This window comes from Pecten maximus, chromosome 14 (assembly GCF_902652985.1).
Source record: "Pecten maximus chromosome 14, xPecMax1.1, whole genome shotgun sequence".
Classification (NCBI taxonomy): Eukaryota; Metazoa; Mollusca; class Bivalvia; order Pectinida; family Pectinidae; genus Pecten; species Pecten maximus.
Genome location: NC_047028.1, coordinates 34,643,152 through 34,670,545, shown reverse-complemented (window position 1 = coordinate 34,670,545; position 27,394 = coordinate 34,643,152). Strand labels below are relative to the sequence as shown.

General features: G+C 39.6%; 1 protein-coding gene across 1 annotated transcript; it reads left to right on the top strand.

Moving 5' to 3' along the window:
* Positions 1-1,458: 1,458 nt before the first annotated feature.
* LOC117341874 (adhesion G-protein coupled receptor D1-like) lies at positions 1,459-27,394 on the top strand. Its single transcript, XM_033903734.1, has 12 exons — positions 1,459-1,560; positions 11,409-11,452; positions 12,243-12,360; positions 14,319-14,422; positions 14,559-14,661; positions 19,186-19,412; positions 19,645-19,711; positions 20,340-20,425; positions 20,589-20,709; positions 25,167-25,208; positions 26,935-27,021; positions 27,323-27,394. The coding sequence occupies exons 1-12, from the start codon at positions 1,459-1,461 to the stop codon at positions 27,392-27,394; spliced, it is 1,173 nt and encodes a 390-aa protein (XP_033759625.1).

Sequence of the window (27,394 nt, the reverse complement as noted above, 5' to 3'; positions counted from 1 at the left end):
ATTTGTCACCCAAGCTGCAAATGTCACTTTAAATAGAAGTCCAAACTGTTTGTATTTCATGTTTGTGTTCGATATGTTCAAGTACGTTCAGGTATTAGGCCAAAATAAAAATAGTGTTTGTTTTGCGTAACCCGCCCGACCCAGAAAAAATGCGCCCAATCAGAAAATTTTATTGTGAAAAATAAAATGTTTACCATATTTATTTTTTTTAATGACTTGACCATTCCGGATATCTATGTCCGGAAGTTGCTTTGCAAGTTTGAAAATACGTCTCACAAACCCAAATAAGGCTGGTGTGTGTTTTTGTTTTGTTTAAGATCACTAAAATTATAATGATTTCCAAACAGTTTATATTCTGGTTTGTAGTTGTATTGAAGGTTGAAAATCTGTTTTCAGAACTTAATAAAAAAAAAGGTTAAGAACTACCTACACACCCATATGTAAAATCCCCTGGTCAGGTTACAGCAAACCAAGATATTTTTTAAAGATGGCCTTACTGAAACCTAGGGCCTATTCATTTATGCGGACAGACCGGTTCATCAAAACAATATAAAATCACCAGGTCTGTCTTTATTTCATAAACGAACAACACGGACCAACTGGTTCAACCGTTTGGACGGCAAAAACGAAAAAGGCCCTGGGTCACCTTGATTCCTTCTCTTTTCTAGCTCATCTGTCCGAAGGGCAAGTGAGCTTATGTTGTGGTGCGGCATCCGTCGTCCATCCGGCCGGCCGTCCGGTGTCAACTTTTTCATTTAAACGACTTCTTCTCAATAACCAAGAGGTCCAGGGACTTGATATTGGGCCTGTAGCATGCTGGGGTGAAGGGCTACCAATTTTGTTCAAATAAATTACCTTCACCTTCATTCAAGGTCACATGGGTCAAATATGCATAAATCTTTAAATGACTTCCTCTGAATAACCAAGAGGCCCAGGGACTTTATATTGGCCCTGTAGCATGCTGGGGTAAAGGACTACCATGTTTGTTCAAATAGATGACCTTGACCTTCATTCAAGGTCACATAGGTCAAATAGGTTATAATCTTCAAACGACTCCTACTCAATAACCAAGAGGCCCAGGGACTTTATATTGGGTCTGTAGCATGCTTGGGTGAAGGGCTACTAAGTTTGTTCAAATAAATGACCTTGACCTCTATTCAAGGTCACATGGGTCAAATAGGCTATAATCTTCAAATGACTTCCTCTGAATAACCAAGAGGCACAGGGACTTTATATTGGGTCTGTAGCATGCTGGGGTGAAGGGCTACCAAGTTTGTTCAAATAAATGACCTTGACCTTCATGGTAACAACAGTCAGATATTGTACAACACAAATAAGATTATTAGTGAATCTCTCTCTGTCCATGCAGTCCGTATGACCACTATAGTGTACCAGAACATTCAGAAACGTTGGACAGTCCAACAGAGCTACAGCCATGCTCAGATCGGAAGCAATGTCATGTCAGTCTCGCTCCAGCGACTCCATAATACGACGTCAGAGAGACTCAACATCAGCCAACCGAAGAGCATCACCATGGTACTAATGACTCAAGTCAATGGAGTAAGTATTACGTAGATAGTAAATCATGATTTCGTTTTGTATTGTTTAAAGGCGCCATCAATAACTATAGTCATTTATGGATGATTGGCATCATTATGGACAGAAATAGGAGTTAAATTACATTATTTTAAAAATAGATTTGGTCTTGATGGACAAAAACGCCTAAATCTAAATATGATGTCCCCTGGCCCCCACCCCTTTTTTCCAGGTTTGCTCAAATGAATCATATTGGCCTACTTTCAAGGTCACATATAGGTTAAATACCAGGTACATGTATGTTAAAATCTTTATATGACATCTTATCAACCAAGATGTTAAGTTAATGATTTTGGACCTGTAGTATGCTTGGACAAAGTGCTACCAATTTTGTTTAAATAAATGGCCTTGACCTACTTTTAATGTCACAGGGGTCAAATGTGTTAAATTCTGTAGCTGACATCTCATTTACCAAGAGCCCCAGGGTCATAATACGGAGCCAGAAGCATGCTGGGTAAAGGACTACAAAGTTTGTTTAAACCAATGACCTTGACCGATGTTCAATGTCACAGGGGTCAAATGTGTTAAAAATTTTAAGACTATTTCTCAATAAGCAAGAGGTCTAGGATCAAGAAATTGGGCCATATCATGCTAGGATAAAATGCTAAAAAGTTTGTTCAAATGACTATCCTTGACCTACTTTCAAGGTCACATGGGTCAGATACATTAAAATCCTAAAATTATTTTTTCTTATTAAGAAAGAAGACCAGCATCAATGTTGGGCAAGTATCATACTAGGATGAAGGGCTTCCAATTTGTTCAAATAGACCTTGACCAACTTTCAAGGTCATAGGCATAAAATGTTTTTAATAAGAAAGAGCTAGGCTACATATGACTTATTGGACAGCTACAGGTGATTTTTTGGGCAGCTACAGGTAACTTATTGGATGGCTTCGGGTAACTTATTGGACAGCTACAGGTAACTTATTGGACAGCTACAGGTAACTTATTGAAATGTTACATGTAACTTATTGGACAGCTACTGGTAACTTATTGGACAACTACAGGTAACTTATTGGACAGCTACATGTAACTTATTGGACAGCTACATGTAACTTATTGGACAGCTACATGTAACTTATTGGACAGATACAGGTAACTTATTGGACAGCTACAGGTAACTTATTGGACAGCTACAGGTAACTTATTGGACAGTTACATGTAACTTATTGGACAGTTACATGTAACTTATTGGACAGCTACATGTAACTTATTGGACAGCTACAGGTAACTTATTGGACAGCTACTGATGACTTATTGGACAGCTACAGGTAACTTAACGGCTACATATAACTTATTGGACAGCTACAGGTAACTTATTGGACAGCTACATGTGACTAATTGGACAGCTACAGGTAACTTATTGGACAGCTATAGGTAACTTATTGGACAGTTACATGTAACTTATTGGACAGCTACAGGTAACTTATTGGACAGCTACAGGTGACTTATTGGACAGCTATAGGTAACTTATTGGACAGTTACATGTAACTTATTGGACAGCTACATGTAACTTATTGGACAGCTATAGGTAACTTATTGGACAGTTACATGTAACTTATTGGACAGTTACACGTAACTTATTGGACAGCTACAGGTAACTTATTCGACAGCTACAGGTGACTTATTGGACAGCTATAGGTAACTTATTGGACAGTTACATGTAACTTATTGGACAGCTACATGTAACTTATTGGACAGCTATAGGTAACTTATTGGACAGTTACATGTGACTAATTGGACAGCTACAGGTAACTTATTGGACAGCTATAGGTAACTTATTGGACAGTTACATGTAACTTATTGGACAGCTACAGGTAACTTATTGGACAGCTATAGGTAACTTATTGGACAGTTACATGTAACTTATTGGACAGCTACATGTAACTTATTGGACAGCTATAGGTAACTTATTGGACAGCTACATGTAACTTATTGGACAGCTACAGGTAACTTATTGGACAGCTACAGGTAACTTATTGGACAGCTATAGGTAACTTATTGGACAGTTACATGTAACTTATTGGACAGCTACAGGTAACTTATTGGACAGCTACTGATGACTTATTGGACAGCTACAGGTAACTTAACAGCTACATATAACTTATTGGACAGCTACAGGTAACTTATTGGACAGCTACAGGTGACTTATTGGACAGCTACATGTGACTAATTGGACAGCTACAGGTAACTTATTGGACAGCTACAAATAACTTATTGGACAGCTACAGGTAATTCATTGGACAGCTACAGGTAACTTATTGGACAGTTACATGTAACTTATTGGACAGTTACATGTAACTTATTGGACAGCTACGGGTAACTTATTAGACAGTTACACGTAACTAATTGGACAGTTATAGGTAACTTATTGGACAGTTACATGTAACTTATTGGACAGCTACAGGTAACTTATTGGACAGCTACAGGTGACTTATTGGACAGCTACAGGTAACTTATTGGACAGCTACTGATGACTTATTGGACAGCTACAGGTAACTTATTGGACAGCTACAGGTAACTTATTGGACAGCTATACGTAACTTATTGGACAGTTACACGTAACTTATTGGACAGCTACATGTAACTTATTGGACAGCTACAGGTAACTTATTGGACAGCTACTGATGACTTATTGGACAGCTACAGGTAACTTAACAGCTACATATAACTTATTGGACAGCTACAGGTAACTTATTGGACAGCTACATGTGACTAATTGGACAGCTACAGGTAACTTATTGGACAGCTATAGGTAACTTATTGGACAGTAACATGTAACTTATTGGACAGCTACAGGTAACTTATTGGACAGCTACAGGTGACTTATTGGACAGCTATAGGTAACTTATTGGACAGTTACATGTAACTTATTGGACAGCTACATGTAACTTATTGGACAGCTATAGGTAACTTATTGGACAGTTACATGTAACTTATTGGACAGTTACAGGTAACTTATTGGACAGCTACAGGTAACTTATTCGACAGCTACAGGTGACTTATTGGACAGCTATAGGTAACTTATTGGACAGTTACATGTAACTTATTGGACAGCTACATGTAACTTATTGGACAGCTATATGTAACTTATTGGACAGCTACATGTAACTTATTGGACAGCTATAGGTAACTTATTGGACAGCTACATGTAACTTATTGGACAGCTACAGGTAACTTATTGGACAGCTACAGGTAACTTATTGGACAGCTATAGGTAACTTATTGGACAGTTACATGTAACTTATTGGACAGCTACAGGTAACTTATTGGACAGCTACAGGTGACTTATTGGACAGCTACAGGTAACTTATTGGACAGCTACTGATGACTTATTGGACAGCTACAGGTAACTTAACAGCTACATATAACTTATTGGACAGCTACAGGTAACTTATTGGACAGCTACAGGTGACTTATTGGACAGCTACATGTGACTAATTGGACAGCTACAGGTAACTTATTGGACAGCTACAGATAACTTATTGGACAGCTACAGGTAACTCATTGGACAGCTACAGGTAACTTATTGGACAGTTACATGTAACTTATTGGACAGTTACATGTAACTTATTGGACAGCTACGGGTAACTTATTAGACAGTTACACGTAACTAATTGGACAGTTATAGGTAACTTATTGGACAGTTACATGTAACTTATTGGACAGCTACAGGTAACTTATTGGACAGCTACAGGTGACTTATTGGACAGCTACAGGTAACTTATTGGACAGCTACTGATGACTTATTGGACAGCTACAGGTAACTTAACAGCTACATATAACTTATTGGACAGCTACAGGTAACTTATTGGACAGCTACAGCAGGTGACTTATTGGACAGCTACATGTGACTAATTGGACAGCTACAGGTAACTTATTGGACAGCTACAGATAACTTATTGGACAGCTACAGGTAACTCATTGGACAGCTACAGGTAACTTATTGGACAGTTACATGTAACTTATTGGACAGTTACATGTAACTTATTGGACAGCTACGGGTAACTTATTAGACAGTTACACGTAACTAATTGGACAGTTATAGGTAACTTATTGGACAACTACAGGTGACTTATTAGACAGTTACATGTAACTTATTGGACAGCTACAGGTAACTTATTGGACAACTACAGGTGACTTATTAGACAGTTACACGTAACTTATTGGACAGTTACATGTAACTTATTGGACAGTTACATGTAACTTATTGGACAGCTACAGGTGACTTATTGGACAGCTACAGGTAACTTATTGGACAGCTACTGATGACTTATTGGACAGCTACAGGTAACTTAACAGCTACATATAACTTATTGGACAGCTACAGGTAAACTTATTGGACAGCTATAGGTAACTTATTGGACAGCTACAGGTGACTTATTGGACAGCTACATGTGACTAATTGGACAGCTACAGGTAACTTATTGGACAGCTACAGATAACTTATTGGACAGCTACAGGTAACTCATTGGACAGCTACAGGTAACTTATTGGACAGTTACATGTAACTTATTGGACAGCTACGGGTAACTTATTAGACAGTTACACGTAACTAATTGGACAGTTATAGGTAACTTATTGGACAACTACAGGTGACTTATTAGACAGTTACATGTAACTTATTGGACAGCTACAGGTAACTTATTGGACAACTACAGGTGACTTATTAGACAGTTACACGTAACTTATTGGACAGTTACATGTAACTTATTGGACAGTTACATGTAACTTATTGGACAGCTACAGGTGACTTATTGGACAGCTACAGGTAACTTATTGGACAGCTACTGATGACTTATTGGACAGCTACAGGTAACTTAACAGCTACATATAACTTATTGGACAGCTACAGGTAAACTTATTGGACAGCTATAGGTAACTTATTGGACAGCTACAGGTGACTTATTGGACAGCTACATGTGACTAATTGGACAGCTACAGGTAACTTATTGGACAGCTACAGATAACTTATTGGACAGCTACAGGTAACTCATTGGACAGCTACAGGTAACTTATTGGACAGCTACAGGTAAATTATTGGACAGCTATAAGTAACTTATTGGACAGCTACAGGTAACTTATTGGACAGTTACATGTAACTTATTGGACAGCTACTGATGACTTATTGGACAGCTACAGGTAACTTAATAGACAGCTACATATAACTTATTGGACAGCTACAGGTAACTTATTGGACAGCTACAGGTAACTTATTGGACAGCTACAGTTAATTAATGGACAGCTACAGGTAACTTATTGGACAGCTACAGGTAACTTATTGTACAGCTACAGGTAACTTATTGGACAGCTATAGGTAACTTATTGGACAGCTACTGATGACTTATTGGACAGCTACAGGTTACTTAATAGACAGCTACATATAACTTATTGGACAGCTACAGGTAACGTATTGGACAGCTACATGTAACTTATTGGACAGCTACTGATGACTTATTGGACAGCTACAGGTAACTTATTGGACAGCTACAGTTAATTAATGGACAGCTACAGGTAACTTATTGGACAGCTACAGGTAACTTATTGTACAGCTACAGGTAACTTATTGGACAGCTACAGGTAACTTATTGGACAGCTACAGGTAACTCAATAGACAGCTACATATAACTTATTGGACAGCTACTGATGACTTATTGGACAGCTACAGGTAACTTAATAAACAGCTACATATAACTTATTGGACAGCTACAGGTAACTTATTGGACAGCTACAGGTAACTTATTGGACAGCTACAGGTGACTTATTGGACAGCTACATGTTACTAATTGGACAACTACAGGTAACTTATTGGACAGCTACAGGTGACTTATTAGACAGTTACACGTAACTTATTGGACAGTTACATGTAACTTATTGGACAGTTACATGTAACTTATTGGACAGCTACAGGTAACTTAATAGACAGCTACATATAACTTATTGGACAGCTACAGATAACTCATTGGACAGCTACAGGTAACTTATTGGATAGCTACAGGTAAATTATTGGACAGCTATAAGTAACTTATTGGACAGCTACAGGTAACTTATTGGACAGTTACATGTAACTTATTGGACAGCTACGGGTAACTTATTAGACAGTTACACGTAACTTATTGGACAGTTACATGTAACTTATTGGACAGTTACATGTTACTTATTGGACAGCTACTGATGACTTATTGGACAGCTACAGGTAACTTAATAGACAGCTACATATAACTTATTGGACAGCTACAGATAACTCATTGGACAGCTACAGGTAACTTATTGGATAGCTACAGGTAAATTATTGGACAGCTATAAGTAACTTATTGGACAGCTACAGGTAACTTATTGGACAGTTACATGTAACTTATTGGACAGCTACGGGTTACTTATTAGACAGTTACACGTAACCTATTGGACAGTTACATGTAACTTATTGGACAGTTATATGTTACTTATTGGACAGCTACTGATGACTTATTGGACAGCTACAGGTAACTTAATAGACAGCTACATATAACTTATTGGACAGCTACAGGTAACTTATTGGACAGCTATAGGTAACTTATTGGACAGCTACAGATAACTTATTGGACAGCTATAGGTAACTCATTGGACAGCTACAGGTAACTTATTGGACAGTTACATGTAACTTATTGGACAGTTACATGTAACTTATTGGACAGCTACGGGTAACTTATTAGACAGTTACACGTAACTAATTGGACAGTTATAGGTAACTTATTGGACAACTACAAGTGACTTATTAGACAGTTACATGTTACTTATTGGACAGCTATAGGTAACTTATTGGACAACTACAGGTGACTTATTAGACAGTTACACGTAACTTATTGGACAGTTACATGTAACTTATTGGACAGTTACATGTAACTTATTGGACAGCTACAGGTGACTTATTGGACAGCTACAGGTAACTTATTGGACAGCTACTGATGACTTATTGGACAGCTACAGGTAACTTAACAGCTACATATAACTTATTGGACAGCTACAGGTAAACTTATTGGACAGCTATAGGTAACTTATTGGACAGCTACAGGTGACTTATTGGACAGCTACATGTGACTAATTGGACAGCTACAGGTAACTTATTGGACAGCTACAGATAACTTATTGGACAGCTACAGGTAACTCATTGGACAGCTACAGGTAACTTATTGGACAGCTACAGGTAAATTATTGGACAGCTATAAGTAACTTATTGGACAGCTACAGGTAACTTATTGGACAGTTACATGTAACTTATTGGACAGCTACTGATGACTTATTGGACAGCTACAGGTAACTTAATAGACAGCTACATATAACTTATTGGACAGCTACAGGTAACTTATTGGACAGCTACAGGTAACTTATTGGACAGCTACAGTTAATTAATGGACAGCTACAGGTAACTTATTGGACAGCTACAGGTAACTTATTGTACAGCTACAGGTAACTTATTGGACAGCTATAGGTAACTTATTGGACAGCTACTGATGACTTATTGGACAGCTACAGGTTACTTAATAGACAGCTACATATAACTTATTGGACAGCTACAGGTAACGTATTGGACAGCTACATGTAACTTATTGGACAGCTACTGATGACTTATTGGACAGCTACAGGTAACTTATTGGACAGCTACAGTTAATTAATGGACAGCTACAGGTAACTTATTGGACAGCTACAGGTAACTTATTGTACAGCTACAGGTAACTTATTGGACAGCTACAGGTAACTTATTGGACAGCTACAGGTAACTCAATAGACAGCTACATATAACTTATTGGACAGCTACTGATGACTTATTGGACAGCTACAGGTAACTTAATAAACAGCTACATATAACTTATTGGACAGCTACAGGTAACTTATTGGACAGCTACAGGTAACTTATTGGACAGCTACAGGTGACTTATTGGACAGCTACATGTTACTAATTGGACAACTACAGGTAACTTATTGGACAGCTACAGGTGACTTATTAGACAGTTACACGTAACTTATTGGACAGTTACATGTAACTTATTGGACAGTTACATGTAACTTATTGGACAGCTACAGGTAACTTAATAGACAGCTACATATAACTTATTGGACAGCTACAGATAACTCATTGGACAGCTACAGGTAACTTATTGGATAGCTACAGGTAAATTATTGGACAGCTATAAGTAACTTATTGGACAGCTACAGGTAACTTATTGGACAGTTACATGTAACTTATTGGACAGCTACGGGTAACTTATTAGACAGTTACACGTAACTTATTGGACAGTTACATGTAACTTATTGGACAGTTACATGTTACTTATTGGACAGCTACTGATGACTTATTGGACAGCTACAGGTAACTTAATAGACAGCTACATATAACTTATTGGACAGCTACAGATAACTCATTGGACAGCTACAGGTAACTTATTGGATAGCTACAGGTAAATTATTGGACAGCTATAAGTAACTTATTGGACAGCTACAGGTAACTTATTGGACAGTTACATGTAACTTATTGGACAGCTACGGGTAACTTATTAGACAGTTACACGTAACCTATTGGACAGTTACATGTAACTTATTGGACAGTTATATGTTACTTATTGGACAGCTACTGATGACTTATTGGACAGCTACAGGTAACTTAATAGACAGCTACATATAACTTATTGGACAGCTACAGGTAACTTATTGGACAGCTATAGGTAACTTATTGGACAGCTACAGATAACTTATTGGACAGCTATAGGTAACTTATTGGACAGCTACAGTTAATTAATGGACAGCTACAGGTAACTTATTGGACAGCTATAGGTAACTTATTGGACAGCTACTGATGACTTATTGGACAGCTACAGGTAACTTAATAGACAGCTACATATAACTTATTGGACAGCTACAGGTAACTTATTGGACAGCTACATGTAACTTATTGGACAGCTACTGATGACTTATTGGACAGCTACAGGTAACTTAATAGACAGCTACATATAACTTATTGGACAGCTACAGATAACTTATTGGACAGCTACAGGTAACTTATTGGACAGCTATAGGTAACTTATTGGACAGCTATAGGTAACTTATTGGACAGCTACTGATGACTTATTGGACAGCTACAGGTAACTTAATAGACAGCTACATATAACTTATTGGACAGCTACAGGTAACTTATTGGACAGCTACATGTAACTTATTGGACAGCTACATGTAACTTATTGGACAGCTACATGTAACTTATTGGACAGCTACTGATGACTTATTGGACAGCTACAGGTAACTTAATAGACAGCTACATATAACTTATTGGACAGCTACAGATAACTTATTGGACAGCTACAGGTAAATTATTGGACAGCTACAGTTAATTAATGGACAGCTACAGGTAACTTATTGGACAGCTACAGGTAACTTATTGTACAGCTACAGGTAACTTATTGGACAGCTACAGGTAACTTATTGGACAGCTACAGATAACTTATTGGACAGCTACAGATAACTTATTGGACAGCTACAGGTAACTTATTGGACAGCTACAGGTAACTTATTGGACAGCTATAGGTAACTTATTGGACAGCTACATGTAACTTATTGGACAGCTACAGGTAACTTATTTGACAGCTACCGATCATGTATCTGCTGGATAGAATACACAAATAGCAATGAATGACATCACAGCTGTAATATAAATTAAGGTGTTACACCACTAAAGATAACCAAAGTGTTGATTATCATGTATCAGAGACTTCTGTTAACAAACCAAATCTCTCTGATCTGTTAACAGTTGATGTATTGAGCTTAAATTTCTCATTTTACAGAGAGAGAAGGAACGATTGTGCACTTTCTGGAATTTCAACAAGAGGTAAGCTTGTCACAATGCCTTTTGTTGTCTGATACTTTTGACATCTGTCCCCTATATACTTGTCAGATTCTACAAACCTTGATTGAATACAGTTCTTGCTTGATGCATTTCTTTGCCCATGATATTGTTTAACTAAACAATTTTGTTTGAATTTTACTGTCAGACAATGAAAATTTCTTATTTAAAAATTTTGAAGTCCTAGGATTGAAACTGAAAAGAATAGCTGAAAGATAAAACTGTGTAGGCAGAGTGGGAATCAGGGTGGATTGTGGAGTGGGGGTATTAGTCAGCCATTCTGGTGACAGTTCTAGTCTTAATCAACAAGTGTTTGGGGCGGAGTGGGAATCAGAGTGGATTGTGGAGTGGGGGTATTAGTCAGCCATCCTGGTGACAGTTCTAGACTTAATCAACAAGTGTTTGGGGCGGAGTGGGAATCAGGGTGGATTGTGGAGTGGAGGTATTAGTCAGCCATCCTGGTGACAGTTCTAGTCTTAATCAACAAGTGTTTGCAGCGGGTTGGAATCAGGGTGAATTTGGAGTGGGTATTGGTATGTTTTGTGAGTCAGTTTGAGTGATATTGGTATGTTTTGTGAGTCAGTTTGAGTGATATTTGAGTATGTTTTGTGAGTCAGTTTGAGTGATATTGGGTATGTTTTGTGAGTCAGTTTGAGTGATATTTGAGTATGTTTTGTGAGTCAGTTTGAGTGATATTGAGTATGTTTTGTGAGTCAGTTTGAGTGATATTTGAGTATGTTTTGTGAGTCAGTCTGAATAATATAATATTTTGTAGGATCTGGGACACATCGGGTGGTCGTATGCTGAGGAAGAACAACAGTCACACTGAATGTCAGTTTGATCATCTCACCAACTTTGCTGTCCTTGTTCTTTACTATGACCAACCAATCAGGGTGAGTCAATAGATCAACCAATCTGGGTGAGTCAATAGACCAACCAATCATGGTGAGTCAATAGACCAACCAATCAGGGTAAGTCAATAGACCAACCAATCAGTGTGAGTCAATAAACCAACCAGCCAGGGTGAGTCAATAGACCACCAACCAATCAGGGATAGTCAATAGACCACCAACCAATCAGGGTGAGTCAATAGACCACCAACCAATCAGGGTAAGTCAATAGACAAGCCAATCAGGGTAAGTCAATAGACCAACCAATCAGGGTAAGTCAATAGACCAACCTATCAGGGTGAGTCAATAGACCAAGCAATCAGAGTCAGTCAATTGACCAACCAATCAGGGTAAGTCAATAGACCAACCTATCAGGGTGAGTCAATAGACCAACCAATCAGAGTCAGTCAATTGACCAACCAATCAGGGTAAGTAAATAGACCAACCAATCAGGGTAAGTCAATAGACCAACCAATCAGGGTGAGTCAATAGACCAACCAATCTGGGTGAGTCAATTGACTAACAAATCAGGGTGAGTCAATAGACCAACCAATCAGTGTGAGTCAATAAACCAACCAATCAGAGTGAGTCAATTGCCCAACCAATCAGGGTAAGTCAATAGACCAACCAATCATGGTGAGTCAATAGACCAACCAATCAGGGTAAGTCAATAGACCAACCAATCAGTGTGAGTCAATAAACCAACCAGCCAGGGTGAGTCAATAGACCACCAACCAATCAGGGATAGTCAATAGACCACCAACCAATCAGGGATAGTCAATAGACCACCAACCAATCAGGGTGAGTCAATAGACCACCAACCAATCAGGGTAAGTCAATAGACAAGCCAATCAGGGTAAGTCAATAGACCAACCAATCAGGGTAAGTCAATAGACCAACCTATCAGGGTGAGTCAATAGACCAAGCAATCAGAGTCAGTCAATTGACCAACCAATCAGGGTAAGTCAATAGACCAACCTATCAGGGTGAGTCAATAGACCAACCAATCAGAGTCAGTCAATTGACCAACCAATCAGGGTAAGTAAATAGACCAACCAATCAGGGTAAGTCAATAGACCAACCAATCAGGGTGAGTCAATAGACCAACCAATCTGGGTGAGTCAATTGACTAACAAATCAGGGTGAGTCAATAGACCAACCAATCAGTGTGAGTCAATAAACCAACCAATCAGAGTGAGTCAATTGCCCAACCAATCAGGGTAAGTCAATAGACCAACCAATCATGGTGAGTCAATAGACCAACCAATCAGGGTAAGTCAATAGACCAACCAATCAGTGTGAGTCAATAAACCAACCAGCCAGGGTGAGTCAATAGACCACCAACCAATCAGGGATAGTCAATAGACCACCAACCAATCAGGGTGAGTCAATAGACCACCAACCAATAAGGGTAAGTCAATAGACAAGCCAATCAGGGTAAGTCAATAGACCAACCAATCAGGGTAAGTCAATAGACCAACCAATCAGGGTGAATCAATAGATCAACCAATCTGGGTGAGTCAATAGACCAACCAATCAGGGTGAATCAATAGATCAACTAATCAGGGTGAGTCAATAGACCAACCAATCAGAGTAAGTCAATAAATCACCGTGATAAAACAACAGCTTTTGTAGGAGACTTTTATTTTACAATATGTTTTAAATATCTCCATGTAACTGAAGACCAAAATGGCAAAATTCTCCAATTCTGACCAGGTTTATAATAAGATTTTATCTCAACTGTATAACTACTATGAAAACTTGTCATGTGCAGGTTTTTAAATTCTTCTGAATTTAAATAAATTTATCAGATCTTTTATGTTCTTTGTTGTAGCACCATCAGTTTGATCCTGACCTGTAAACTATATGAAAGAATATTTCTAATTTTGGTCAATTATTAGTAGTGAACTCATTGAATGTCTCAATGTCTCAATGTCACCATGATAAACTCTTACTTACAGCTGTCCAGGCTACAAAAACAGTCAATGTTCATCCTGACAGTTGTAGGCTGCAGTCTTTCCATCACCTGTTTGGGAGTGTGTGTTATACTGTATATATATCTACGGTGAGTAATATAGTATTATACTCTATAAATATGACATGTACTACTTAAAATGTACCTACAGTATATATTATACAGCATTGAGACCTGTGTTTGAGGAGCCTCATGATTAATGAAGAAATGTTTTGTTTTTATGTAGTCTCCTCTGTGATGAGAAGATTCTGATCCATACAAATCTCTGTATAGCTCTGATGTTGGCCCAACTTGTCCTCGTCACATCACATGGAGCAGGGAGATACTCGGTGGGTTGTACATCACACAGGACAGAGAAAGTCCCAGATATATTTCACAGGGCAGAGACAGTCCCAGATATATTTTACAGGGCAGAGACAGTTAAAGATACATTTCACAGGGCAGAGACAGTCAAAGATATATTCTACAGGGCAGAGACAGTCAAAGATATATTCTACAGGGCAGAGACAGTCCAAGATATATTCTACAGGGCAGAGACAGTTAAAGATACATTTCACAGGGCAGAGACAGTCCCAGATATATTTCACAGGGCAGAGACAGTTAAAGATATATTTCACAGGGCAGAGACAGTCCCAGATATATTTCACAGGACAGAGACAGTTAAAGATATATTCTACAGGGCAGAGACAGTCAAAGATATATTTCACAGGGCAGAGACAGTCCCAGATATATTCTACAGGGCAGAGACAGTCCCAGATATATTTCACAGGGCAGAGACAGTCCCAGATATATTCTACAGGGCAGAGACAGTCCCAGATATATTCTACAGGGCAGAGACAGTTAAAGATACATTCCGCAGGGCAGAGACAGTCCCAGATATATTCTACAGAGCAGAGACAGTTAAAGATACATTCCACAGGGCAGAGACAGTCAAAGATATATTTCACAGGGCAGAGACAGTCCAAGATATATTCTACAGGACAGAGACAGTCCCAGATATATTTCACAGGGCAGAGACAGTCCCAGATATATTTCACAGGGCAGAGACAGTTAAAGATACATTTCACAGGGCAGAGACAGTCAAAGATATATTTTACAGGACAGAGACAGTCGAAGATATATTTCACAGGGCAGAGACAGTCCAAGATATATTCTACAGGGCAGAGACAGTTAAAGATACATTCCACAGGGCAGAGACAGTCCAAGATATATTTTACAGGACAGAGACAGTCGAAGATATATTTCACAGGGCAGAGACAGTCCAAGATATATTCTACAGGGCAGAGACAGTCCCAGATATATTCTACAGGGCAGAGACAGTTAAAGATACATTTCACAGGGCAGAGACAGTTAAAGATATATTTCACAGGGCAGAGACAGTCCCAGATATATTTCACAGGGCAGAGACAGTCCCAGATATATTCCACAGGGCAGAGACAGTCCAAGATATATTCCACAGGGAAGAGACAGTCCCAGATATATTTCACAGGGCAGAGACAGTTAAAGATACATTCCACAGGGCAGAGACAGTCCAAGATATATTTCACAGGGCAGAGACAGTCCCAGATATATTTCACAGGGCAGAGACAGTCCCAGATATATTTCACAGGGCAGAGACAGTCCCAGATATATTCTACAGGGCAGAGACAGTCCCAGATATATTTCACAGGGCAGAGACAGTCCCAGATATATTCTACAGGGCAGAGACAGTCCCAGATATATTCTACAGGGCAGAGACAGTTAAAGATACATTCCGCAGGGCAGAGACAGTCCCAGATATATTCTACAGAGCAGAGACAGTTAAAGATATATTCCACAGGGCAGAGACAGTCAAAGATATATTTCACAGGGCAGAGACAGTCCAAGATATATTCTACAGGACAGAGACAGTCCCAGATATATTTCACAGGGCAGAGACAGTCCCAGATATATTTCACAGGGCAGAGACAGTTAAAGATACATTTCACAGGGCAGAGACAGTCAAAGATATATTTTACAGGACAGAGACAGTCGAAGATATATTTCACAGGGCAGAGACAGTCCAAGATATATTCTACAGGGCAGAGACAGTTAAAGATACATTCCACAGGGCAGAGACAGTCCAAGATATATTTTACAGGACAGAGACAGTCGAAGATATATTTCACAGGGCAGAGACAGTCCAAGATATATTCTACAGGGCAGAGACAGTTAAAGATACATTTCACAGGGCAGAGACAGTTAAAGATATATTTCACAGGGCAGAGACAGTCCCAGATATATTTCACAGGGCAGAGACAGTCCCAGATATATTTCACAGGGCAGAGACAGTCCAAGATATATTCCACAGGGAAGAGACAGTCCCAGATATATTTCACAGGGCAGAGACAGTTAAAGATACATTCCACAGGGCAGAGACAGTCCAAGATATATTTCACAGGGCAGAGACAGTCCCAGATATATTTCACAGGGCAAAGACAGTCCCAGATATATTCTACAGGGCAGAGACAGTTAAAGATATATTTCACAGGGCAGAGACAGTCGAAGATATATTTCACAGGGCAGAGACAGTCCAAGATATATTCTACAGGGCAGAGACAGTCAAAGATACATTCCACAGGGCAGAGACAGTTAAAGATACATTCCACAGGGCAGAGACAGTCCAAGATATATTTCACAGGAAATTTCCTTTGTATGATTATATCAAGATCTATTTCTAGCATCCATCAGACAAACAAACGTATTACATGTACATGTACCGTTTTGCTATTGTTTGGCAGGCTGCGTGTAAAACGGTGGCAGTGTTGCTTCACTACCTGTTCATGGCATCGTTTTCCTGGATGATGTTGGAAGGCCTGGCGGTGTATCTAGCCTGCACGAGAGGATTGTATAACTATGGAGACTTACGTCTGAAGTATTTCCTGGTTAAAGATATATTTCACAGGGCAGAGACAGTCCAAGATATATTTCACAGGGCAGAGACAGTCCCAGATACATTTCACAGGGCAGAGACAGTTAAAGATATATTTCACAGGGCAGAGACAGTCCCAGATATATTTCACAGGGCAGAGACAGTTAAAGATATATTCTACAGGGCAGAGACAGTCCCAGATATATTTCACAGGGCAGAGACAGTCCCAGATATATTCTACAGGGCAGAGACAGTCCCAGATACATTTCACAGGGCAGAGACAGTCCCAGATATATTTCACAGGGCAGAGACAGTCCCAGATATATTCCACAGGGCAGAGACAGTCCAAGATATATTTCACAGGGCAGAGACAGTCCAAGATATATTTCACAGGGCAGAGACAGTCCCAGATATATTCTACAGGGCAGAGACAGTCCCAGATATATTCTACAGGGCAGAGACAGTTAAAGATACATTCCGCAGGGCAGAGACAGTCCCAGATATATTCTACAGAGCAGAGACAGTTAAAGATACATTCCACAGGGCAGAGACAGTCAAAGATATATTTCACAGGGCAGAGACAGTCCCAGATATATTCTACAGGGCAGAGACAGTCCCAGATATATTTCACAGGGCAGAGACAGTCCAAGATATATTTTACAGGACAGAGACAGTCCCAGATATATTTCACAGGACAGAGACAGTCCCAGATACATTTCACAGGGCAGAGACAGTCAAAGATATATTTTACAGGACAGAGACAGTCCCAGATATATTTCACAGGGCAGAGACAGTCCAAGATATATTCTACAGGACAGAGACAGTATCAGATATATTTCACAGGGCAGAGACAGTCCCAGATACATTTCACAGGGCAGAGACAGTCAAAGATATATTCCACAGGGCAGAGACAGTCGAAGATATATTTCACAGGGCAGAGACAGTCCAAGATATATTCTACAGGGCAGAGACAGTTAAAGATACATTCCACAGGGCAGAGACAGTCCAAGATACATTCCACAGGGCAGAGACAGTCCCAGATATATTTCACAGGGCAAAGACAGTCCCAGATATATTCCACAGGGCAGAGACAGTCCAAGATGTATTTCATAAGGCAGAGACAGTCAAAGATATATTTTACAGGACAGAGACAGTCCCAGATATATTTCACAGGGCAGAGACAGTCCCAGATACATTTCACAGGGCAGAGACAGTCAAAGATATATTTTACAGGACAGAGACAGTCGAAGATATATTTCACAGGGCAGAGACAGTCCAAGATATATTCTACAGGGCAGAGACAGTTAAAGATACATTCCACAGGGCAGAGACAGTCCAAGATACATTCCACAGGGCAGAGACAGTCCCATATATATTTCACAGGGCAAAGACAGTCCCAGATATATTCCACAGGGCAGAGACAGTCCAAGATGTATTTCATAAGGCAGAGACAGTTAAAGATATATTTCACAGGGCAGAGACAGTTAAAGATATATTTCACAGGGCAGAGACAGTCCCAGATATATTCCACAGGGCAGAGACAGTCCCAGATATATTTCACAGGGCAGAGACAGTTAAAGATACATTCCACAGGGCAGAGACAGTCCAAGATATATTTCACAGGGCAGAGACAGTCCCAGATATATTTCACAGGGCAAAGACAGTCCCAGATATATTCTACAGGGCAGAGACAGTTAAAGATATATTTCACAGGGCAGAGACAGTCGAAGATATATTTCACAGGGCAGAGACAGTCCAAGATATATTCTACAGGGCAGAGACAGTCAAAGATACATTCCACAGGGCAGAGACAGTTAAAGATACATTCCACAGGGCAGAGACAGTCCAAGATATATTTCACAGGAAATTTCCTTTGTATGATTATATCAAGATCTATTTCTAGCATCCATCAGACAAACAAACGTATTACATGTACATGTACCGTTTTGCTATTGTTTGGCAGGCTGCGTGTAAAACGGTGGCAGTGTTGCTTCACTACCTGTTCATGGCATCGTTTTCCTGGATGATGTTGGAAGGCCTGGCTGTGTATCTAGCCTGCACGAGAGGATTGTATAACTATGGAGACTTACGTCTGAAGTATTTCCTGGTTGGCTGGGGACTGCCAGCTGTAATTGTGGTTGTATCAGTTGGGGTACAATTTCCCAACTATGGGGAGACAACTGATGACAGGTGCATCCCTTGTATATATATTCATTCTGACATACTCCGAACACCTGTAATACATGCACCTGTATGATACAAGATATGCAGCAGATTGTTGTCCAGTATTTACACAAAGAGGGATGTTTCTAAGTAAGACAAAACTGCCTGTTATGTAAAATATATTTTGTTTAATGGTATATGTTTGATTACAGCAGGTTCTGATTTTGTGATTTTTAACAGATAATTTTTTTGGTTTCAGCTGCTGGCTCTCTGTGAAGGACGGGTTGATATGGGCATTCCTGGGACCAATGTTGGTTGTAGTTGTAGTAAGCTTATCATTATCATTTGTGAAAATGTTTCAAAGATTTCAAATATTTTGTATAGCTTTATCATCAGGCATGTAATATACCCCGTCTACAAATACTTGATCTGATATGAATTATGTGCTACTAGAAATCTGTATCATATCAAATTCATTAATTCAATTAAATATGACATGACAATACATTGTTAAGTTTGCATGTTTGTTGGGTTTATCGTCCTACGAACAGTCAGTGTCATTTTGGGGGCGGGTCTCCTTGTAGTAGTTGGTGACTACCTCACTGCACAATATACAGGAGGCACATCACATGCCATCCAGAGCAATTAGGTTAAAGCCTCATGTTGATAACTGCAGTATTTGTAAAAACTTAAGACTTCGTTTTCATGTTGTTTTTGTGTGTCCATGGTGTGACGGTGGGATAACACTTTAAAATTGCCCTTGATTGCCCACATTTTCAGCCTCTGACTTCAGATTTGATCCTAACAATAACTTTTATGATAGTTTCTATTTATTTTCAGCCTCGGCCATCAGATTTGATCCTAACAATAACTTTTATGATAGTTTCTATTTATTTTCAGCCTCGGCCATCAAATTTGATCCTAACAATAACTTTTATCTTTGTTTATTTCCAGTTCAATCTGTTCATCCTGTGCTTAGTGATTAAAGTTTTCCTTACATTGAGGGCAAATTCAAGGAAGACTCAAGCAGCAAAACTGCGGTATGTTTGAACCCCTCCCTTTAGCCAGTGAAAAGAATTTACTTAAGTAAGGGCTTTTTTTTTATGAAATAAGGGCCTGATCACTTGATAGATTTGTAAAAAATGTGAAAATTACTATATATATCGGTCAATGAGAGTGATTGTCATTATGTTTATTTCACAGGGCCAGTGTGAGAGCTATGGTGACATTGCTGCCCCTCCTTGGGGTTACCTGGATACTCAGCATCCTCGTACCACTTCACTACACATTCCACTACTTGTTTATCATAGGTAACTCCATACAGGTAGGTACACCTGCCTACTATCATAGGTAACTCCATACAGGTAGGTACACCTGTCTACTATCATAGGTAACTCCATACAGGTAGGTACACCTGCCTACTATCATAGGTAACTCCATACAGGTAGGTACACCTGTCTACTATCATAGGTAACTCCATACAGGTAGGTACACCTGCCTACTATCATAGGTCACTCCATACAGGTAGGTACCCTGCCTACTATCATAGGTAACTCTATACAGGTAGGTACACCTGTCTACTATCATAGGTAACTCTATACAGGTAGGTACACCTGTCTACTATCATAGGTCACTCCATACAGGTAGGTACACCTGTCTATTATCATAGGTCACTCCATACAGGTAGGTACACCTGTCTACTATCATAGGTAACTCCATACAGGTAGGTACCCTGCCTACTATCATAGGTAACTCTATACAGGTAAGTACACCTGTCTACTATCATAGGTCACTCCATACAGGTAGGTACTCCTGTCTACTATCATAGGTAACTCCATACAGGTAGGTACCCTGCCTACTATCATAGGTAACTCCATACAGGTAGGTACACCTGTCTACTATCATAGGTAACTCTATACAGGTAGGTACATCTGTCTACTATCATAGGTAACTCCATACAGTTAGGTACACCTGTCTACTATCATAGGTCACTCCATACAGGTAGGTACACCTGTCTACTATCATAGGTAACTCTATACAGGTAGGTACACCTGCCTACTATCATAGGTAACTCCATACAGGTAGGTACACCTGTCTACTATCATGGATAGCTCTATACAGGTAGGTACACCTGTCTTCTATCATAGGTAACTCTATACAGGTAGGTACACCTGTCTACTATCATAGGTAACTCTATACAGGTAGGTACACCTGTCTACTATCATATAGGTAACTCCATACAGGTAGGTACCCTGCCTACTATCATAGGTAACTCCATACAGGTAGGTACACCTGTCTACTATCATAGGTAACTCTATACAGGTAGGTACACCTGCCTACTATCATAGGTCACTCCATACAGGTAGGTACCCTGCCTACTATCATAGGTAACTCTATACAGGTAGGTACACCTGTCTACTATCATAGGTCACTCCATACAGGTAGGTACACCTGTCTACTATCATAGGTAACTCCATACAGGTAGGTACACCTGTCTACTATCATAGGTCACTCCATACAGGTAGGCACACCTGTCTACTATCATAGGTAACTCCATACAGGTAGGTACACCTGTCTACTATCATAGGTAACTCTATACAGGTAGGTACACCTGTCTACTATCATAGGTAACTCCATACAGGTAGGTACACCTGTCTACTATCATAGGTAACTCCATACAGGTAGGTACACCTGTCTACTATCATAGGTAACTCCATACAGGTAGGTACACCTGCCTACTATCATAGGTAACTCCATACAGGTAGGTACACCTGTCTACTATCATAGGTAACTCCATACAGGTAGGTACACCTGTCTACTATCATAGGTAACTCCATACAGGTAGGTACACCTGTCTACTATCATAGGTAACTCCATACAGGTAGGTACACCTGCCTACTATCATGGGTAACTCCATACAGGTAGGTACACCTATCTACTATCATGGGTCACTCCATACAGATAGGTACACCTGTCTACTATCATGGGTAACTCCATACAGGTAGGTACACCTGTCTACTATCATGGGTAACTCCATACAGGTAGGTACACCTGTCTACTATCATGGGTAACTCCATACAGGTAGGTACACCTGTCTACTATCATGGGTAACTCCATACAGGTAGGTACACCTGTCTACTATCATGGGTAACTCCATACAGGTAGGTACACCTGTCTACTACCATGGGTAACTCCATACAGGTAGGTACACCTGCCTACTATCATGGGTAACTCCATACAGGTAGGTACACCTGTCTACTATCATGGGTAACTCCATACAGGTAGGTACACCTGCCTACTATCATAGGTAACTCCATACAGGTAGGTACACCTGTCTACTATCATAGGTAACTCTATACAGGTAGGTACACCTGTCTACTATCATAGGTAACTCTATACAGTTAGGTACACCTGTCTACTATCATAGGTAACTCTATACAGGTAGGTACACCTGCCTACTATCATAGGTAACTCCATACAGGTAGGTACACCTGTCTACTATCATGGGTAACTCTATACAGGTAAGTACACCTGCCTACTATCATAGGTAACTCCATACAGGTAGGTACACCTGCCTACTATCATAGGTAACTCCATACAGGTAGGTACACCTGTCTACTATCATGGGTAACTCTATACAGGTAGGTACACCTACCTACTATCATAGGTAACTCCATACAGGTAGGTACACCTGTCTACTATCATAGGTAACTCTATACAGTAAGGTACACCTGCCTACTATCATAGGTAACTCTATACAGGTAGGTACACCTGCCTACTATCATAGGTAACTCCATACAGGTAGGTACACCTGCCTACTATCATAGGTAACTCTATACAGGTAGGTACACCTGCCTACTATCATAGGTAAATACAGGTAGGTACACCTGCCTACTATCATAGGTAACTCTATACAGGTAGGTACACCTGTCTACTATCATAGGTAACTCTATACAGGTAGGTACACCTGTCTACTATCATAGGTAACTCCATACAGGTAGGTACCCTGCCTACTATCATAGGTAACTCTATACAGGTAGGTACACCTGTCTACTATCATAGGTAACTCCATACAGGTAGGTACACCTGTCTACTATCATAGGTCACTCCATACAGGTAGGTACACCTGTCTACTATCATAGGTAACTCTATACAGGTAGGTACACCTGCCTACTATCATAGGTAACTCCATACAGGTAGATACACCTGTCTACTATCATAGGTCACTCCATACAGGTAGGTACACCTGTCTACTATCATAGGTCACTCCATACAGGTAGGTACACCTGTCTACTATCATAGGTAACTCCATACAGTTAGGTACACCTGTCTACTATCATAGGTCACTCCATACAGGTAGGTACACCTGTCTACTATCATAGGTAACTCTATACAGGTAGGTACACCTGCCTACTATCATAGGTAACTCCATACAGGTAGGTACACCTGTCTACTATCATGGATAGCTCTATACAGGTAGGTACACCTGTCTACTATCATAGGTAACTCTATACAGGTAGGTACACCTGTCTACTATCATAGGTAACTCTATACAGGTAGGTACACCTGTCTACTATCATATAGGTAACTCCATACAGGTAGGTACACCTGCCTACTATCATAGGTAACTCCATACAGGTAGGTACACCTGTCTACTATCATGGGTAACTCCATACAGGTAGGTACACCTGTCTACTATCATGGGTAACTCCATACAGGTAGGTACACCTGTCTACTATCATGGGTAACTCCATACAGGTAGGTACACCTGTCTACTATCATGGGTAACTCCATACAGGTAGGTACACCTGTCTACTATCATGGGTCACTCCATACAGATAGGTACACCTGTCTACTATCATGGGTAACTCCATACAGGTAGGTACACCTGTCTACTATCATGGGTAACTCCATACAGGTAGGTACACCTGTCTACTATCATGGGTAACTGTCTACTATCATGTAACTCTATACAGGTAGGTACACCTGTCTACTATCATAGGTAACTCTGTACAGGTAGATACACCTGTCTACTATCATAGGTAACTCTATACAGGTAGGTACACCTGTCTACTATCATAGGTAACTCCATACAGGTAGGTACACCTGTCTACTATCATAGGTAACTCTATACAGGTAGGTACACCTGTCTACTATCATAGGTAACTCTATACAGGTAGGTACACCTGTCTACTATCATAGGTAACTCCATACAGGTAGGTACACCTGTCTACTATCATAGGTCACTCCATACAGGTAGGTACACCTGTCTACTATCATAGGTAACTCCATACAGGTAGGTACACCTGTCTACTATCATAGGTAACTCCATACAGGTAGGTACACCTGCCTACTATCATAGGTCACTCCATACAGGTAGGTACACCTGTCTACTATCATAGGTAACTCCATACAGGTAGGTACACCTGTCTACTATCATAGGTCACTCCATACAGGTAGGTACACCTGCCTACTATCATAGGTCACTCCATACAGGTAGGTACACCTGCCTACTATCATAGGTCACTCCATACAGGTAGGTACACCTGTCTACTATCATAGGTAACTCTATACAAGTAGATATACATATATCTTATACCTACCAACTGCAATGAACATTTTTAGTAATCTTTCTCCTTTCAATTGATAATGATACAACCTTGATGGAAATTATAAAATTACATGTATTTGACCCAGATATGCTGGGAACAAATGTCCTGTATAGATGGCGGGGTCTTGTAAGCCGACATCTAAAACATAATGTTTGCCTTATTTTCACAGGGGATAATGATCTTCCTGCTACATGGGATCGGAAACGAGGAGGTAGGTATGTCGGGGTCCCGTATCTGTTAGATAAGTAATAATGTTATCTGTCTGTACCAATCACTTTTAGCACAATAAGATTGAAATGCATGAGAATTTTCACAGGTCCTAGTTGTACATTGCCATTTTTTCAATGAATCAGATTTAAGATTGCCGCAGATTGTTGTCTAGGATTTTGAGAATAATTTTCTACAATCTGGCATCAAGTTTGAGACCATAGATATGGAATTATGAATCAAAATTTGTTTGAAACAAGTCCAATAATTAAAGGTCAAACGAAGTCAGTGAATATTTTACAGTCATGGGTCAGTGAAGTTTTTATCCAAAGTCATTGGTCAGTAAGTTTTTTTATCCAAAGTCATGGGTCAGTGAAGTTTTTATCCAAAGTCATGGGTCAGTGAAGTTTTTATCCAAAGTCATTGGTCAGTAAGTTTTTTTATCCAAAGTCATGGGTCAGTGAAGTTTTTATCCAAAGTCATGGGTCAGTGAAGTTTTTATCCAAAGTCATGGGTCAGTGAAGTTTTTATCCAAAGTCATGGGTCAGTGAAGTTTTTATCCAAAGTCATTGGTCAGTAAGTTTTTTTATCCAAAGTCATTGGTCAGTAAGTTTTTTTATCCAAAGTCATGGGTCAGTGAAGTTTTGATCTAAAGTCATGGGTCTGTGAAGTTTTTATCCAAAGTCATGGGTCAGTGAATTTTTTATCAAAAGTCATGGTTTTTATCCACATACCAGAATATATCTTATACCATTTTATGGTGAAGTAGTTTCTAATAGTTATAACACAATATAAACAATGCCATTAGGGTAAAGGACAAACATTGTATCTCTGGTAAACATTTCCTATTAATAAAGGTCAAGGTCAGGTCAAGGTCAATTGGTTAAAATTCAAGGTAAACGTTAATTTGTGAACATTTTATCTAAAAAGATCCAGCAGCCAAAATGTCTCATAACTTGAAGTCTCGTGTAAAACTAATCATCAGTCTGAGGCTACGGGAGGCTTGTCGTCTTTGCAAGATGTAGGATGTGTTATGGAAAAGTGCTTTATTTGTACCTGTCCATTGAACCCTTCCCTGAGGGTGATGATATAAGTAGATTTTACTATAATATACAACCTGTGGAAAGGTGTACTGTTTTGTTAATGAACACCTGACAATGAGAGTCTCTGTTTAATCCCATGGGACTAATAGAATCGTTCACCCCCTTGGAGGCGAGACAGGGGAATCTCAACCCTCGGGGGAAGATTCTTAAGTTGCCATACACGAGGCTTGCCAAGTGTTTGGCAGCTTAATTATCTTACCCCGAGGGTTGAGATTCCCCTGTCTCACTTCCATGGGGTGAATGATTATTTTTCTCTTACCCTGTTTACCCTCTTATGTATCTAATATTGACGTTACATCAATGCAAGGAAATATTGACGTGACGAATTGTCGACGTGACGTCATTGTACTGTTGGCGTGACGTCATGATATTGTTGACGTGACGAAATACAATTGTTGAGAACGTGAGAAGAGCATGTGTAGCTTGTCTTTTCCCTAAGGTGAGATAAGAAAATCCCACCCCGGTAAAACTGCGGATATCCCTGTCCAGGGTAAGAGAAACACCACTCTCAACCCTGGCTGGGACTTTTCTGGAGTGATGATGAGTTGGAACATTCCATTGTTGTATAGGATTAGTGTAATACCACGGGGTCACGGTGATGTTTGAGATGTTCTTTATCCTTTCTAGGTGAGGAAGGGATTGAGCGAGAGACGTAAACGACACTCCATGACGAGTTCTGAGTCAATCACTACCATTAACTCGAGTCATCTTCTGGTGAGTGATAAGTATGATGTTTTTACCCCATAACGAAAATAAACATAGAATGAAAAGTCATGCAAATCCTCATTTATCCACTTCAATAATCTGAAAAGCTGTTTCCATATGTAGCTTCCCTGAGCTGAAAGTTGATGAATAATTGGGTTTCCTGAGGAAAAATAATTTTTGGTTGAACATTACTGACTATGTCATTGTTTCCTAGACCTGAATTCAAATAAGAAGATGGCTATACTTTCTTAAACATCAACCATGTTGTGAGTTCCACTTTTAAGATAACTTATGCACTTCACATTTTCAGAGATTCAGACAGTTACTTGTACCTGTTGAGACATTAGAAGGTAAGAGCTGTCAAAACATGGCCTTTATATAA